Source organism: Trachemys scripta, chromosome 4, assembly GCF_013100865.1.
Source record: "Trachemys scripta elegans isolate TJP31775 chromosome 4, CAS_Tse_1.0, whole genome shotgun sequence".
Classification (NCBI taxonomy): Eukaryota; Metazoa; Chordata; order Testudines; family Emydidae; genus Trachemys; species Trachemys scripta.
The window spans coordinates 97993449-98012161 of NC_048301.1; the positions used below are offsets into that span (position 1 = coordinate 97993449).

Genomic DNA, 18713 nt, shown 5'->3' on the forward strand with positions numbered 1-18713 from the left:
AATCAGCTGTTTCGCGCCCCGCGGCTGCTTGGGATCTCCCCCTCCCTCCCGGGTTTGAGAGCCTGGGAGGGAGGGGGAGACCCCGAGTGGCCGCGGTGCATGCGCTGCTTCTCCCCCTCCCTTCCTCCCTCCTAGGCTTGAGAGCCTGTGGGGAGGAGGCAGGACTGGGGATTTGGGGAAGGAACGGAGTTGAGGCGGGGCCTGGGGGGGGGGAAAGAAAAACCGGGGGGGAGGGGGACGGCCAAAACTGTTTTCGCTTGGGGCGGCAAAAATCCTAGAGCCAGCCCTGTTTGCATCCCCAGCTGAGCTATCTATTGACATCAGGGGCAAGACCCAATGCATCTCTTCGCCCTATATTTTACTATAAGCACTGTCTGTCTGTCTAGGCTTTTACACGGCACTCAGTATACCTGAACACCTACACCTCCTATCAGACAGTCCAGACAGAAATAAATTGATAAATGCAGATCTAAATACAACATATCATATCATAATTAATTATAGAAATTGGACAATAGCTTTCTTTGAAGAGAGTCTCTTTGGGGCTGAATTTGCCCCATTCTCTACTAATTCCTGGTGTAGCCAGGCAGAGTGCTGCTTGATATCATGTGACTGCTGGTGGAAAACAGGATTTCCTAATATTGTGTTTATACTTCTCCTGAGTGGATTATCAATTTAGATGGTGAGGTCATCACTTTGTGGTGCTTAGTCGTGTGTATTTGGTAGAAATATTATTGGTAATCACCTGCTTCACTCTGAGCAATCACAATAATTAATCAGAATGTTAAATGGTAATGAAATCTGCTAAAGGAGTTTTGCCATTCTATGCAGTTTAGCTGTTGTAGGGGGAAAGTATTCCACTTCACTATCTTTAATGTGCCTGGCAAACCAGAACACTTGGAAAGATCAAAAGAAATCAACAAAATTAAGAAATGGAAACTCTTTGGTCCTTCGCTCAGCAAGACAGTTCTATGGGACAGGAAAATGGCTCTTTTAATGGCACGGGCTTCAAAGTGCCTTGTTGAGAGTTGGTTCCTCTAGGGATGACTGCTCTTGCAAAGCAGATTTGTGTGGTGGGGGGGAGGAATCGGGATTATCCCAGGCAGGAATTATCGCATTGTGTTTGAATTTCCACTTAATTTCAGTTCAATATAAAATGTGAAAAAATGTACCTAAATAATCCATACATGTTATCAGAATAGTCTATGGAATGTAATGATCTAGGGAAAATATTGTGCTTGTTGAAATATAATACATCATTGACAAGCATTTCCTCTTCTGCTGGATATTTTATTTATATGTCACTACTTCCAGTGAAGTAACCTGTCATCATCTGCTAAAGAACAAAAGTCACATACGCTCTCCTAGCTGTAAGATACTCTGGAGAAATTTGGGGCCAAATGATGATGTGGTGTTAGTGGTTCAACATGCCTTGAATTCAAAGCAGAGCAGCACATGCTTACACCAGGGCTGAATTTGGAACTTTATTATTAGAAGACAGGTTCGGATTAACAGATTCTTCTGTCCTGGGGAAATGAGAGAGAACTCTAAGGAACAGACTCCTTCAGAAAAAAGCTGTGAAATACAACCCAAAATAATTTCTTCATATAGGGCTTGATCCTGCCCCATTGAAACCAATGGGACATTTGTCATTGACTTCAACTGTGGGGGATAGCTCAGTGGTTTGAGCATTGTCCTGCTAAACCCAGGGTTGTGAGTTCAATCCTTGAGGGGCCACGTAGGGATCTGGGGCAAAAATCAGTAGTTGGTCTTGCTAGTGAAGGCAGGGGACTGGACTCAATGACCTTTCATTCAGGGTCCCTTCCAGTTCTATGAGATAGGTATATCTCCATATGAACTGGAGTAGGATCAGGTCAGGATACAGTATCAACACAGAGAGGTTACCAATAAAGCAGCTTCAGATGATAATCACTTAATAGGAATGAACGGCGAGCTCAAAGAATATAGTTTTACTGCCATCTCAGCTGAACACCCACTGTTAAATGCAGTTACTGGTTTCAATGTACAGGTTAAAGGAGCATATCAAAACATGCAAGACTGAAGGTGAGAAGATTTCATTACCACGCAATATGAAAGTGGTTGGCCAGATAGAACATTTAGCTGTTACAGTGGGAACTATCCATGTGGACTGTTCTGCAGTTGTCACAGGTAAGTGGCTGGGCAGTATCTTTCCAGTGCTGTAAATATGATATAAGCTGATCCCATATCTATTTCAGTGTGCTATGAAGTAGGTAGCATGTTCATTTTTGCTCATCAACAACAAATGTGAAGCTGTTTGACCATTTTAAAAATAGAGATCTTTAATATAAGAATGAAAGTATGTTTTTTTCTCTTATTGTTTTAAAGTGAATTTATTGCTGGATCAACAGTTCAAGTCTGTCTGTTTATCCACAGAGCAGGTATCATAAAGGCATCAGCATGTAAGATTCCCTATACTTCCCTGCCAATAACATATCTTGTCCCTGATCTGGAATAGTTTAGTCTCCATGGCGTATTCTATCGTTGGTGCCTCTATTGTGACTGCCAAAAAAGATGATTCTTTTGTGTTGTGAAAATCTGATCACAAGGAATTGGATGGAAGTCACCAAACTCATTTCACACCGGGGCCTGATCAGGTAGTAACAACTTTCAGTCACTACCCTCTTTGGATCACTGTCAGACAGTGACCTAGAGATGAAAAGCTCTGTAGTCTACTTCAGATCCCTCAAGGCTCATTCAGTCCCTTTAGTAACTGATCTGTATTTAGCTAAATGTCTTTCATAAAAAGTGGAGATATTTGCAAAGAATACAATAGACCATTGTTAATTCAGAATCTGATTTTTTTTTTTTTAAACAGAAGAAAATGAGAAAAACTTCTCCCTTGGGCTCCAGACCTTGAAATCTCTGAAGGTAGGATTTCTCTTGCGTGTACCCTCTTGTTCTTTTACTATTGTGGAGGGGATCATTATGTGTTTTTTATTTCCCCTCTTACATTAGTATTTATTATTATTTTAGTGTGTCATAAATATGGAAAAGCATCACCTTGTACTGGGGAAGACAGAAAGAGAAGAAATCCCATTTGTGGATAATAACATCTCCACAAATGGAGAGAAGTAAGTATGTAATTCTAAAGCTATTCTGGAATCTCATGTACGTGTTCTCCTTTTAGCCTGGAATGCAGATCTGGCTAAAGCAGTCATCAAACTGGACCTGATCCAAAGTCCATTGATAGAAAAGGAAATCTTTTCATCTACGTCAGAGGGCTTTGAATGGGGTCACTGGATTGTTTTCGGCTGATTCTTGTCATGTTTTTGTAAGCTACCCTCAAACAATAGAGGGGTCATTTTCAAAGAGATGCGCAGAGGGGGTTGACTTAGCCACTTGGCTCTTTTTGAGGTTAATGGGGGTCATCTGCCTGACTCCTGACACTCTGCTTTGAGAATGTTCCCTGAGAAATATTTTTTTTCTGGGAAAGACTTTAAACACAAGGGAAATGAATACACACAAAACTGTGACTAGCCCACAGTGCAGAAATGTTGTGAAGCACTTCAAGGTAGTGTTGTTACCCCTTCCCCCCATCCCATCCTGACACCAATGTGCCTCTCTGCTGAGTTAGCTGATGGTCTGAGGCCTTGCAGAATGGCTTCCCAGTAGAGGAGAAATCAGAAACTTGGAGTCTGGGTATATTTTATTTACAACACCAGTCCTGAATTGAGGCAGTCTAGGAGCATGCAGGGCAATTCCTTCTTCTGGGAATAATAATACCACCACCACCACCTAGCTCTTGCATAGCTCTTCCCATCAAAGATCTCAAAGCACTTTACAAAGGAGTAGCATTATCTCTCTTTTCAGAGGGGAAAATGAGACACAGAAAGATGAAGTTTCCTAAGGTAACCAGAGCTACAGCTAGAATCCAGATTTCCTGAGTCCTAGTCTGGTGCTCTGTCCATTAGGCCACATTATCTCTCTCTTTGAGTGTCACATCGATGTCTGGTTACTAGAGAGCTACTCTACCTCAAATGTGGACTCTAATCAGAGACCAAAGCAGAGACCAAACTCGCCTGCAGCTCACACAGCTCCTTCTTTCAGGACCTCTGCTCTTTACAACAAAAACTTACAGCAACACAGCATGTCTTCCCAAAGCTGAACATTTGCTCATTGCTAAGAAAAAGAACTGGGAAGACTGTATGTAAGAGCACCACCTGCTGACCCGGGACATAACAGTATTGTAGGTTTTCATAGTGTTGGTCAGGTGTCTTTTAGCAGCCTGTTATTATCAATAATTATTTGTATTATAGTAATACCTACAGACTTCAACTAGTTCAAGGCCCTGTTATGCTAAAGATAAAATAAATACAGCCTAGTGGCAATGAGAAATAAATAGGACTTCGGCTATTTCTATTTGCTTTCATACGGCAACATGCACAAAACATAGGCCCATGTACTAACAACTAGATTAGGGAGTCTGGGCACGTATATACAGTGGTTGCCATTAAAAATCAATGTTTACCAACAGTTGACACACAACTGTCTGTGAGATACCACTGTTCTTTCCCATTCTAAGCAGAGGGAAATACTGACTGTTTGGTGCTTGTGGTCCAGTGTTGACTTTTTAATGACAACATCTGTATGCAAGTCTCTGGCATTTCTGAGACTCCCTCCACTACCAGCCTTTGCAAACCGTATGTTTTAGCATGATGATACCACACAGTGCTGCACCCCGGCATACACAAAACTCCTGTTGACTCCCAACAAATTTACTACCCATGGGTTGGCTGAGTGCAGAATGCTGCCCTGTGGCTACCTGGGTTAGGATGGAAATTTGAGATACTTGGTCCTTGGGAAATTTGGAATTAGGCATGTCATTCAGCTGACCCTTTCCACCTACAAGGTAAAAGCAGGGCGCTTTCCCCTTTTCCTTCAAGACATATGTGAATATGGCAGAAGCTAAGGTTATGGTCTGTTACAACTGGCACCAGTACGAGGTGTTAATATTGCTAAATATTACTATCTCTTATTACTGACTAGGGTCCAATCTCGCCATTTTTACTCAGCCAAAATGTAACACGCAGACTCCAGTGCACTCACCATTTCCCAGATCCTACGATTCTGGGCGAAAAGCACCTACCCTTACCCAGTTCCTAGGACTCAGGGCCACCCACACCCACTTCCTAGGGCTTGGCATAATCTGGTTCATTTAAGTATCAATCCTTACCTTCCATGGGCTCAAGGCATACTCTTCTACAGATTTGCAGGCTCTTTTTACCAGTGAAAGACCCTTACACAGAAATATCCTTCTCCTCTATTTATGAACAATTACCAAGAAAAAACACACATGCTAGGCATTGACTCCGTGGGTGCTCCGGGGCTGGAGCACCCACAGGGAAAAAATGGTCACCGGCAGCCCCCCCTATCAGCCCCCCTCTTCCCCCAGTACCTCCCCGCCTGCTGGTTGGCCCCACCAATCAGCGCCTTCCCCTCCTCCCACAATCAGCAGTTTCATGGCATGGTATGCTTGGGGGTAGGACGGGGGCAGAAAGAGGTGGGGTGAGGACCTGGGGGAAGGGGTTGAGTGGGGGTGGAGCCTGGTGCAGAGCCAGGGGTCGAGCACCCCCCTGGCACATTGGAAAGTCGGTGCCTGTGCTAAGCATACAATGCTATGCTTACCAGTCCTGATCACGCAGGCGGACTTTCCCTATTGGCTACGCAAGGTCAGTACCTCTGGGTTCTGGTTCCTTGCTGCACATCATGGTCATGCAGAGGATTCTTAGCAGCTCTGATTTTAAGCTGTGTCTTGTGGGGTGAGTTCTTCTTCTTCTTTCAGGGCTTTCCTTCTTATTCTTTTCGCCTTGCTAGTCTCCTTCTTGGACCCCAGTTTATATAGTGAAATTTGAGTCCTTCTTAGCTATACCTTAACCAAGCATTTTACTAAAATATTACATAATAATTCTTTGACCAATCCTAACATATTGCAAAATAATTCTTTAACCAATAATAGCCCACCACCTTAGTTGATTTAAATCTTGCAAAATTAGTTATGCAACAGACAGAAACAATCAAAGAACTAGAGTACTTGTGGCACCTTAGAGACTAACAAATTTATTAGAGCATAAGCTTTCGTGGACTACAGCCCACTTCTTCGGATGCATATAGAATGGAACTGACAGAGATCATACAGATGAATTCAGAGTGGTAGCCATGTTAGTCTGTATCCGCAAAAACAACGAGGAGTCCTTGTGGCACCTTAGAGACTAACAAATTTATTAGGGCATAAGCTTTTTGGGGCTAGAACCCACTTCATCAGATGCAAAACAATAGGAGTATAGATTCTACAGTCGCAACTGTTGATAAGTGATTCCTTGCCAGACAGAATGCCATCAAACAAAGTTTTCTTTAAACATCTTAAGAGATTCCCTTGCTTATCTGTGATGGTGGGTAATATTAGGAGCGGCGCCTTCTTAACAGCCCAGTATTACATTGTTCTGATATAATTTAGAAGGAATGTGAGGAGTTGACTTTTTGCTTCTTGGCTGCTGCTCTCCTAATGTGGCTGCGGAAATTAGCCCCAGACCTTACAAAACCTCCTATTGTATTGCATTCTTTTTTCTTCTCATTTCAGCTCTTCTGAGGAATAAAGACTGAAACACTCACAAATGAGAAACCCTGACATCAAAGAAAAGCTGTGCAGCCGTTTCAGAGGAAATAGCAACACGTATCATTGATAACACCTATGCTAGGCTACAGCTGTAAAGTGAAATTAAATCATATTCAGTAGCCAGTAACTTAGCAATGTTGTCTTGTTTTTGAGATAGAAACATATGCTTATTTTCTAGACTCTAATATAGTGCACCACTGATTATGAATGGTTTGACAAACCTGATGAGTTTACTCTAACGATGAGAAAAGTACTTTTTATAGCAGCCTCAAATGAAATAATTGTGTTTATCTGTGATTAGAAGATACCAGAATTAGATTTTTACTAATGATTTTTTCAATAGCTACTATTTATATACACTAAATTGACACCACTAGGTTCAAATAGCCATAAAAGGAAGGCACTCATATTAAAATATCAACATAAATATCACATATTGGTAAAAAAAAAATCATCCTAATAGCCATAACATTGTTGCCATGTTATTAAGAATGTGACTGTGTAGTCTATGAAAAGAACAATCATATGATTATTCACTGATCAAATTTGTCTTCAGGACTTCTATTCACCAGAATTATTCAGAGTTCAATAACAGCAATTCTGGAAAATTCTCCATCCTGCTAGATTTGCATGTTGAGCCATAAAGAAAGAAACAAGCACAAAGTTTTACTGTTGAAAAAGCAGCTGTGCTGCTGATAGACAATTTGGCCTACTAGATTCAGGCCTTAGTGGTGTAGGATATTGTGATCCAAATTCACTTTGAGCACCTTTACTTTTCTCCCCACCCAAGTGCTATTCCCCGAGCCTATGCCAACACAACAGCTCTAGACTGAGCTTAAAACTACCCTTGGAGCACCAGCAGTTAGATAGCTAGGTTGGCTTTAAACTCCTGTACTTCAGCATCCTTATCTTTAATGCACTATTTTTATATCAAATTCCCCAGGAAGTCTTAAAGTGCAAGACCAAACCTGATCCCCCTGACAGAAACTGGGAGTTTTCATTGGGCCCAGTATTTGGCCCTTTTTGCTATCTTGTTTTAATGATGGTACTACTACTTCACATAGAGCTTACCTGTATAACAAAAGAAATCCATTGCACCGCTTGAAAGAATCTGACCTTTTACAATAATCCTCTACATATTTTTAAAGGCTAATGGGAATTATTTACTATCACCAGCTGAGGGGCTTCTTTCAAAGCTAAGAACTTTGCTAGACAATCAAGTCAACTAATATCCTTTCTTATGTTATTAAGTCAGAGTGTTTGGCGTAATACATGTCAACACAGCTAGATTTTCAAGGAGGCTCTTTGTACTGCTTCTTATGCTGTGTAACTATGGGGCTGAATCCTGCAGCCATTACTAAGCCTACACTCAGCTACCAAAAGCACTTAGGTACCAATTCAGCAAGGTACTTAAGCATGTACTTACTTTAAGCATGTGTTAGTCCTACTGAAATCAATCAGACTACTCATGTACTTAAAGATACACGTGCTTATTAAGTTCTTTTCTTGATCAGGGCTTCAGCTGGTAAAATCCTGCTAGACCTAGTTTCTGCAATACCCACTGAACTCAGTGGGACTCAACACCAGTTAGGAATTGGCCTAGTGGGAATTTTGTCTGAATAAGGACTAAGGGCTCTCTTTGACTTCATTGGGAATTAGATCAGGCCAACAGCATGGCCTGCAGAGTTTGACCCATAGTATAGGTTTGTCCTGAGTTTAGCTGATCTGTTCACAATAACCCTGACTGCTGTACACTGCTGTCCTATGACTACAATAGCAGGTCTAACTTTACCACATGGGTGCCTGTATTTTACCAACTCGGAGCTTGGTCTCTTGCAGTGGATTTGAAACTATCCATTTTTAGTCTTGGGTATTTATATTGCTATCAAATTTGGATTATTAGTGTTTTGGGCTATTTTCTATTTCAGTGATATGGTGCAGTACTCTCCTGTACATACAGTATTTTATATAAGACAGCTCTATGTATAGGAGAGGTGGACTGCACTGTATAATCCTGCCAATGTGTTGTATAAATATCTTTCACTAAATAGGGAATATGTTTGATGAAATGTATATGCCATGAGTTTTGTATTTTGGTACTTTATTCTTTCTGTGTTTGTTACCCGTACTGAATGTCAAATTAAAGTCTAAATAAAGTTTAAGCTGCTATTACAGTTTGTTTGTGCCCTGAATACGCCAGTGATCTGTTTTTACTAGACTTAAACTTGCAGCCATTGAAAAGATGTAACAGGTCTCTGGCCTGAATAATCTAAAAAGTAGTTTTGTAATTCTTCCTGGGATTTATTCTCTGCAGTAGTGACATTAGTCATTTTCCCTGTTATCAGGACATGAGTCCCTTTGTGATCACTTGTTTCCAAACATACTAAATAGCATGTAGCATATTGTTGTAAAGTAACAATGTTGGAACTTATCTTATTTTGCTGTATATCAGAGTGCAATAAGATGGTTTGAAATGAATTTTGTTTGTTTCAATTTTACTTTTTTTAAAAAGAGCTGTTTACACTCACAATAAGTTTCCCTACCTCACTGGGACAAATATAGGAAGGTTTAGAATAATATCAAGGAGACTTTGTGAATTTCAGATACTCCAATAATCATACTCCTAGAAACCTGGAAAGCAAAATAATCAGATGAAAAAGATAGAAAGATCATTAGTGGGTTGTTTAGTGGATATATTGCCTGCAACATATCGACAATAAAATAGCAGAAACCTAGGAGTTAAGCCTTCCCCAAGCTTTTAATTTTTCTTTGAACAGTTTGTAGCAATTGAGGCCTAAGAGTGTTCTATGCAAAGCACTTTGTTTCAGAAGATACTTAGTAGGAGATGTTGCTGGCCTTTTCATAATTTACAAGGTTTACTGTCACACTATCCTACATGCATATAATTATTGTTCTCTAATCTAATGTCCTGCTGAGCTGAGATTCCCCACTTGGTTTAGAAATTCCTTTTGCTCCTTCGCTTAGTCCTTGAGATATAACCTCTCCTTTTTATCACATCGCCAAATCTTTCTTTCTTTCTTAATTTCTTTTATCTGGGTGAACTAAATAATACAATTTGCAAATGTTCTTTTAGGGTCCAATCCTGCATCACTAGAGTCAATGGAGCTTTGCAATTGACTTCAATGGGCTAGGATCAGCCCTTTAGTTTATATGTGTATATACTAGACTAGCTCATCCCAAGATATGGGCACTCACTCCGAAAACTTAAAAATCACTAATATTAAAAAAAAAATGTATTAGATCATGTAGATTGCTAGGGTCCCCGTTATCATAATCTAGATCTGGCCCCAAACAATTCTTCCATGCTACTAAACAACTCTGGCCAACCCTCTTCCCATTTCCTCTCCAAATGCCTGTGAGGGCTGATTTTTCAGCATGTATGGAAAGGAAATAAATCTAGGCCCTGATCCATCAAGGCACTTAAGCATGTGCTTAACTTTAGTGGAACTACTCGCATGCTTAAATGCTTTGCTCTATTGGGATCCTGTGCTCTAATGACCCATGTCCCAGAGTTGAGGGGTACGTGTGGAGAATATCCTGCCAGCAGTTCCCTCTTCTATAATCAAAGCAGCTCCATGTGTGGCAGGAGGATTTTAGTCAGTACGTAACATTTCAGAGCCTGTGTGAAGATGGAGGGCCAGACCCATGAGCTATGCCTGCCAATTTGTGCCAGCTGCCGATGTGCGCCAAACAGTTGAGTGGTATGCTGTACTTACCGTGCTCAGACTGCTCTCTCAAGAGCTACTTCTCGATTGTTGCTGGGAATATGTTTATTTTCCTCCAGTTTATGGCGCCACAGTTACAAACAAATTGAATTTTTTCATGGCTCAATAATCCTACAACCTGCAGCTTTCAGCTTGTAGATTTGTTTGTCAACAGGGTGGATGTTATGATGTTCTCTCCCAGATTACAAAAAGGTCACAGGAATCAGATTTCAGCAAAGACACGGCACAAGAGGAAGAGAAATTAGTTGTCATCCTTCCACAAGGTGTTACAATTTTCAAGATGCTCAGAGCTCCTGAAGCAAGAAAGGAAAATCTACACATAGCCACTCCCAGACGGTAGAAAACCCAAAGCTCCACGCTAGACCCTCCTAATGGGAGCCTCTCCATTGACTTCAATGGGCTTTGGATCAGGCCCAAAGCCCATTTCATGGTAAGACTTGGAAATCTACCACAAGAACAAAATATTGGCTTTCCCAAGCTCAAATAGAAATTCCGTAGCCAAACCTCAGAACAACTATTACCAAGAGACCAGGAAGTCTTTTACCAACTATAGCATACTCATTAAGAGCAGACCCCTCTAGCCCAGACTATAAGGAATGTATTTCTGAGGAAGGCCAAATAGATTACATGCTACAAGGATCATGCAGTAGCAAATGACTGTATCTATCACTGGTATTAAGAAGGCCCTTATTACCATAATATCTGATTGCCTCATAATCCTTAATGTATTTATAGTCCTGTGAGGTAGGGAAGTGCTATTATCCCCATTTTACAGATGGGGAACTAAGGTACGGAGAGGGTGAGATTCAGATTCTGAAAGCTATTTAGGCTTCTAACTGGAAATCATTACCATACCACTATCATAACACTGAAATCCATGGAAATTAGGAGCATAAACACCTTTGAGGAGCTGGTTAAGCTATTTGCCCAAGGTCACACAGGACGCATGTGGAGGAAAGAATTGAATAAAGCTCTTTTGAATTCTAAACTGGCACCTTAACCAACCTTCCTCTCTTTAATAAGAAAAGCTTGAGAGAGACCTGCAGGGAGCAACAGCTGAGATCTGGAAAGATCAGAGGGAGAAGAAGCACTCAGCATGAGAAAGGGAGGTGGAGGAAAAGCTAGAAAGGGGGCATTGAGGTGGTGTTAGAGAAAACCTTTGGGGAGAGGGTTAAGAACCAGGAAAAGTCTTTATAGGAAGAGGTCCTGTGACTAGAGAGGGCAGTGTTGAGTCTGAGAGTGAACAGCTCATGCAATCGGGTCCTAGTGCCAGCATCCAGTAGTAGAGGGAGGGCCTGGGTCCTCCCTATGGTGATAACTATATCAACAAGATGAAGGCTGGGCGGACATGAAAAGAAAGCCATAGCCCACTGAGGGTGAAGGTACTGGTCAGTCTAGGCAGGGAAGCCTTACAAAGGCAGTAAGAAGGTGTTGTTTTGAATGTCATACCCTCTAAGGTGGTATTTTGAACCTCAGCCAGAGGGCTAAGTCACCTCAGCGCAACAAAACCAACACAGGGGACCATCAGTCAGGAAGGAAGCAAACTGAGGCAGACTGGTGAGTGGAGCGGTCAGAACCTACTTACACCAACTATTAAGACTGTCTTAGAAAAGTCTCAAGGCCTGATTCTGGGCTCTGCTGTGGCCCCCTTTTGAATGGCTTAGTCATTTTAATAGGGTTGCTTTACTGTCTCTCAGAGACTACCCCGAGTGCAGAGTAGTGCAGGGCCAGTGTAGGTGACCCTATGATGCACCCCTCCCCCGAACTCTTTAGCTTAGGAGCATGCCAGGGGTGAGTCGGGGTGGGGGGAAGAGAGGGAATGCTGTGCTGCAGTTAGTTTGCACTGTGGATCAACTGCCATAAGTCAAAGTAGCTCTCTGGAGAGGGCTGGCCTCCCAAAAAGCAAGGCCAGTATTGTGATTCCTTGCCTTTCCAAAAAGGAACTGAAGAGGCAATCTCTGCAGACCAGAAATGACCATTCATATCACTACACTAACCAGTGTTAGTATCAGTGTCAGGACTCATCAGATATTATGACCTTTTGCGATAGCTCCCTTAGCATCTTTTACACAATGTCTCACTAAGTGTGTTGCCAAGAAATTCATTCCCTCAAGCAGGGAGGATTTCACAGCCGAAGGAAATCTGAAGGAGTTTAAATCCTCTTAATTCCAGAGAGAACTGGGTATTAAACTGAGTCAAAAATTCCATTTCTGGGAAATCAGTTTCAAAAGAAGATACCAAACTATTTAAGATTATTGCCAGCAAATATCATACTTCCAAAGAAGAACATAACCAATGTTTTAAACAGTCTAAAAGAGGGAGAGATCGTTTGTTTTCTCAAAACTATCATCAGTGCGAAATCTGAAGCATTTTTATACAGAGCTAAATCTCCCAAGACAAACAGCCTGAAAGCTGTAGCAGTTGTTGAGCTTCAGGGAGAGCTACCAATAATGGAACATTGTGAAATATTTTCTATATGCGGTTGGGCTAGTTAGTAAGAGGGAAGGATTTTCTGTTTATCTACAGCTCCCAGAACATGCAAAGTATAAACATCTTGTTTTTCATATTCTAGATTTAAGGCTTCTTATACAATAGTATGGTATCTTGCCAGCTCACACTAATATCTCAACTACCATGTCAACAGCACCCATCAATTATTAATTTTTAAGCAGAATGTCACATTGACTTCAATGCAGAGTTCAGTTTAAAAGCTGATGGCATGATATAACTTGTCCATTTACAGACCTGAACCTACAAAGACTTAAGTGCATGCTTAACTATAACTACCCAGTGGTCCCATTGAGTATTTTAAGTTAAGCACATGCATAAGTCTTTGCAGGATCAGATGTTGGGGCCTAATGCGAAGCCCTCTGAAGAAACGTGATTCTTTCCGCTGACTTCAGTGGGTTTTGGATCAAGTCCTTCCATTATTTATTGCTTGATCATAGTGAAAGTCAAATGACAAATTACACTGACTTTGACTGACCTGCATATCCGAAGAAGTGAGGTTTTTACTCACGAAAGCTTATGCCCAAATAAATCTGTTAGTCTTTAAGGTGCCACCAGACTCTTTGTTGTTTTTGTAGATACAGACTAACACGGCTACCCCCTGATACTTGACTGCATATTCAGATCTCCATATACATCCAAAGTTACCAATAGTGACGTCTACTAGAAAGTAGGAATTTTTTTATGGTAGGCCAAATTCTGTCCTCTTGTCCACTAATGCAATCTTACAGACTTTAGTGGGCTGCCCAGTGTAACCAAATGTCAGAATTTGGCCTAGTCTATTTTTTGATATACTCAGGGTATGTCTACACTACAAAATTAGGTCCAATTTATAGAAGCCGGTTTTATAGAAATCGGTTGTATACAGCCGATTGTGTGTGTCCCCACATAAAATGCTCTAAGTGCATTAAGTCGGCGGACCGCGTCCACAGTACCGAGGCTAGCGTCGACTTCCGGAGCGTTGCACTATGGGTAGCTATCCCACAGTTCCCGCAGTCTCCACCGCCCATTAGAATTCTGGGTTGAGATCCCAATGCCTGAATGATGCAAAACAGTGTTGCGAGGGGTTCTGGGTACATATTGTCAGGCCCCTCGCCCTCCGTCAGAGCAACAGCAGACAATCGATTCGCGCCTTTTTACCTGGGTTACCTGTGCAGACAACATACCACGCCAAGCATGGAGCCCGCTCAGCTCACCATCACCATATGTCATCTGGGTGCCGGCAGACGTGGTACTGCATTGCTACACAGCAGCAGCTAATTTCCTTTTGGCAGCAGGCGGTGCAGTATGACTGGTAGCCTTCATCGGTGATCTGGGTGCTGGCAGACGTGGGGCTGGCAGATGTGGGGCTGCATTGCTACACAGCAGCAGCCCCTTGCCTTTTGGCAGTAGATGGTGTATTACGACTGGTATCCATCGTCGTCATATTCCAGTTCGATCAGATGATGGCTGAAACTCTGTATGTCCCCCAGTCATATTCTGCTGCCTTCCCAATGATGATGGCGGCTATCAGTCGTAGTACACTATTTTCTGCCAAGCGCCCAGTATTTTTTGCCAAGCACCCAGAAGATGCTGAGGGCTATCAGTCATGCTGCACTGTTGGCTGCCAGCTTAAGATGTAAAAAATAGATTTGTTCTGTATTCATTTGCTTCCCCCTCCCTCCGTGAAATCAATGGCCTGCTAAACCCAGGGTTTTGAGTTCAATCTTTGGGGGGGGCCATTCTGTGTGACAGTTGTTTGTGTTTCTCCCTGATGCACAGCCACCTTTGTTGATTTTAATTTCCTGTACCTGTACGCCATGTCATCACTCGCCCCTCCCTCCTTCCTTCTGTCAGACAATAGTTTCACGCCTTTTTTCAGACCAGACGCCATAGCACTGGGATCATGGAGCCCGCTCAGATCACCATGGCAATTATGAGCACTATGAACACCACGCGGATTGTCCTGGAGTATATGCAGAACCAGGACATGCCAAAGCAAAACCAGGACCAGCCGATGAGGCGATTGCAGCGCGGTGACGAGAGTGATGAGGAAATTGACACGGACATAGACCTCACAGAAGGTACAGGCCCCAGCAATGTGCAAATCATGGTGTTACTGGGGCAGGTTCATGCCGTGGAACGCCGATTCTGGGCCTGGGAAACAAGCACAGACTGGTGGGACCACATCGTGTTGCAGGTGTGGGACGATTCCCAGTGGCTGCGAAACTTTCGCATGCATAAGGGCACTTCCATGGAACTTTGTGACTTGCTTTCCCCTGCCCTGAAGCACCAGAATACCAGGATGAGAGCAGCCCGCACAGTTGAGAAGCAAGTGGCGATAGCCCTGTGGAAGCTTGCAACGCCAGACAGCTACTGGTCAGTCGGGAATCAATTTGGAGTGGGCAAATCTACTGTGGGGGCTGCTGTGATCCAAGTTGCCAGGGCAATCAAAGACCTGGTGATATCAAGGGTAGTGACTCTGGGAAACGTGCAGGCCATAGTGGATGGCTTTGCTGCAATGGGATTCCCAAACTGTGGTGGGGCGATAGACGGAACCCATATCCCTATCTTGTCACTGGAGCACCAAGCCACCGAGTACATAAACCGCAAGGGGTACTTTTCAATGCTGCTACAAGCCCTGGTGGATCACAAGGGACATTTCACCAACATCAACGTGGGATGGCCGGGAAAGGTACATGATGCTCGCGTCTTCAGGCACTCTGCTCTGTTTCGAAAGCTGGAGGAAGGGACTTTCTTCCCGGACCAGAAAGTAACCGTTGGGAATGTTGAAATGCCTATCGTGATCCTTGGGAACCCAGCCTACCCCTTAATGCCATGGCTCATGAAGCCATACACAGGCAGCCTGGACAGTAGTCAGGACCTGTTCAACTACAGGCTGAGCAAGTGCCGAATGGTGGTGGAATGTGCATTTGGACGTTTAAAAGCACGCTGATGCAGCTTACTGACTCGCTCAGACCTCAGCGAAAAGAATATCCCCATTGTTATTGCTGCTTGCTGTGCACTCCACAATATCTGTGAGAGTAAGGGGGAGACATTTATGGCGGGGTGGGAGGTTGAGGCACATCGCCTGGCCGCTGATTACGTGCAGCCAGACACCAGGGCGGTTAGAAGAGCACAGCAGGGCTCGGTGCGCATCAGAGAAGCTTTGAAAACGAGTTTTGTGACTGGCCAGGCTATGGTGTGCAACTTCTATTTATTTCTCCTTGATGAACCCTCTCCCCTCCCCCACCCGGTTCACTCTACTTCCCTGTAAACCAACCACCCCACCTTCCCCCCCCCCTTCGAGCACCGCTTGCAGAGGCAATAAAGTCATTGTTACTTCACATTCATGCATTCTTTATTAATTCATCACACAACTAGGGGGATAATTGCCAAGGTAGCCCGGAATGTGTGGGGGAGGAGGAAAGGAAAAGGACACACTGCAATTTAAAACTTTAACGCTTATTGAAGGCCAGCCTTCTGATGCTCGGGCAATCATCTGGGGTGGAGTGACTGGGTGGCTGGAGGCCCCCCCCATCGTGTTCTTGGGCATCTGGGTGAGGAGGCAATGGGACTTGGGGAGGAGGGCTGTTGGTTACACAGGGGCTGTAGCGGCGGTCTCTGCTCCTGCTGCCTTTGCTGCAGCTCAACCATATGCTGGAGCATATCAGTTTGATGCTCCAGCAGCCGGAGCATCAACTCTTGCCTTCTGTCTGCAAGCTGACGCCACCTATCATCTTCAGCCCGCCACTTGCTCTGTTCATCCCGCGATTCAGCCCGCCACCTCTCCTCTCGTTCATATTGTGCTTTTCTGTAGTCTGACATAGAGCACAGCAGAATGCGTGGAGGCAGTCAGTCAGCATGGGAGGACATCTGGAGCTCCAAGAACATATCATCCCGAGTCCGCCGTTTTCTCCTTCTAATCTTCGCTAGCCTCTGTAAAGGAGAAACATTTGCAGCTGGTGGAGGAGAAGGGAGAGGTGGTTAAAAAAGACACATTTTAGAGAACAATGAGTACGCTCTTTCACGTTAAATTTTGCTGTTCACATTACACAGCACATGTGCTTTCGTTACAAGGTTGCATTTTTCCTCTTATATTGAGGAAAAATATAAGTTATTTGCTGGTTTGGTGTGAGAGATCACTCACGCAGTGCCAGGCAACAGATTTTGGCTTGCAGGCAGCCATGGTAAGCCACAGTCTTTTGGCTTTTTTAACCTTCTTAACATGTGGGAATGGTTTCAAACAGTAGCGCCCTCATTTCCCATACCAAGCACCCCTTGGGTTGGCCATTTAAAATGGTTTTGCATTGTAAAAGGAGGGGCTGCGGTTTCCGGGGCAGCACAAACCCAACTATCCCCCCCCACACACACACCCAATTATCTGGGATGATGACTTCACCCCTCCCCCCCTACCACGTGGCTAACAGCGGGGAACATTTCTGTTCAGCCGAGCAGGAACGGGCACCTCTGAATGTCCCCTTAATAAAATCACCCCATTACAACCAGGTGACCGTGAATGATATCACTCTCCTGAGGATAACAAAGAGAGATAAGGAATGGATGTTGTCTGCATGCCAGCAAACACCGGGATCATACACTGCCATGCTTTGTTATGCAATGATTCCAGACTATGTGCTACTGGCCTGGCGTGGTAAAGTGTCCTACCATGGTGGACGGGATAAGGCAGCCCTCCCCAGAAACCTTTTGCAAAGGCTTTGGGAGTACATGAAGGAGAGCTTTCTGGAGATGTCTTCGGAGGATTTCCGCTCCATCCCCATACACGTTAACAGACTTTTCCAGTAGCTGTACTGGCCGCGATTGCCAGGGCAAATCAATCATTAATCATTAAACATGCTTGCTTTTAAACCATGTGTAATATTTACAAAGGTACACTCACCAGAGGTCCCCTGTGTGCCCTCAGGGTCTGGGAGCACGCCTTGGATGAGTTCGGGTGTTACTGGTTCCAGATCCAGGGTGATAAACATATCCTGGCTATTGGGGAAACTGGTTTCTCCACTTCCTTGCTGCTGTGAGCTATCTACATTATCTTCATCCTCATCTTCCTCGTACCCCGAACCCGCTTCCCTGTTGTGTGTTTCTCCATTGACGGAGTCAAAGCACACGGTTGGGGTAGTGATGACTGCACCCCCTAGGATCGCATGCAGCTCCGCGTAGAAGCGGCATGTTTGCGACTCTGCCCCGGACCTTCCATTTGCCTCTCTGGCTTTGTGGTAGGCTTGCCTTAGCTCCTTAATTTTCACGCGGCACTGCTGTGCATCCCTGTTATGGCCTCTGTCCTTCATGGCCTTTGAGACCTTTTCTAATATTTTGCCATTTCATTTACTGCTACGGAGTTCAGCTAGCACTGATTCATCTCCCCATATGGCGAGCAGATCCCGTACCTCCCGTTCGGTCCATGATGGAGCTCTTTTGCGATCCTGGGACTCCATCATGGTTACCTGTGCTGATGAGCTCTGCGTGGTCACCTGTGCTTTCCTCGCTGGGCAAACGGGAAATGAAATTCAAAAGTTCGCGGGGCTTTTCCTGTCTACCTAGTCAGTGCATCTGAGTTGAGAGTGCTGTCCAGAGCGGTCACAATGAAGCACTGTGGGATAGCTCCCGGAGGCCAATAACGTCGAATTCCGTCCACACTACCCCAATTCTGACCCGTAAAGGCCAATTTTAGCGCTAATCCCCTCATCGGAGGAGTAAAGAAACTGGTTTAAAGGGCCCTTTAAGTCGAAAAAAAGGGCTTTGTTGTGTGAACATGTCCAGGCTTAATTCGAATTAATGGCTGCTAAATTCGACCTAAACTCGTAGTG

General features: G+C 43.9%; 1 protein-coding gene across 1 annotated transcript in view; it reads left to right on the forward strand.

Annotated features, from left to right (window-relative positions):
- NRIP3 (nuclear receptor interacting protein 3) overlaps nucleotides 1-7373 on the forward strand; it is a 31869-nt gene extending 24496 nt beyond the window's left edge. Inside the window, exons 4-7 of the mRNA XM_034770069.1 lie at nucleotides 2030-2169; nucleotides 2858-2910; nucleotides 3016-3113; nucleotides 6620-7373. Of these exons, the coding sequence (XP_034625960.1) occupies nucleotides 2030-2169; nucleotides 2858-2910; nucleotides 3016-3113; nucleotides 6620-6635 (307 nt within the window). The 3' untranslated portion in view covers nucleotides 6636-7373. The remainder of the gene's footprint in view (nucleotides 1-2029; nucleotides 2170-2857; nucleotides 2911-3015; nucleotides 3114-6619) is intronic.
- Nucleotides 7374-18713: the final 11340 nt, after the last annotated feature.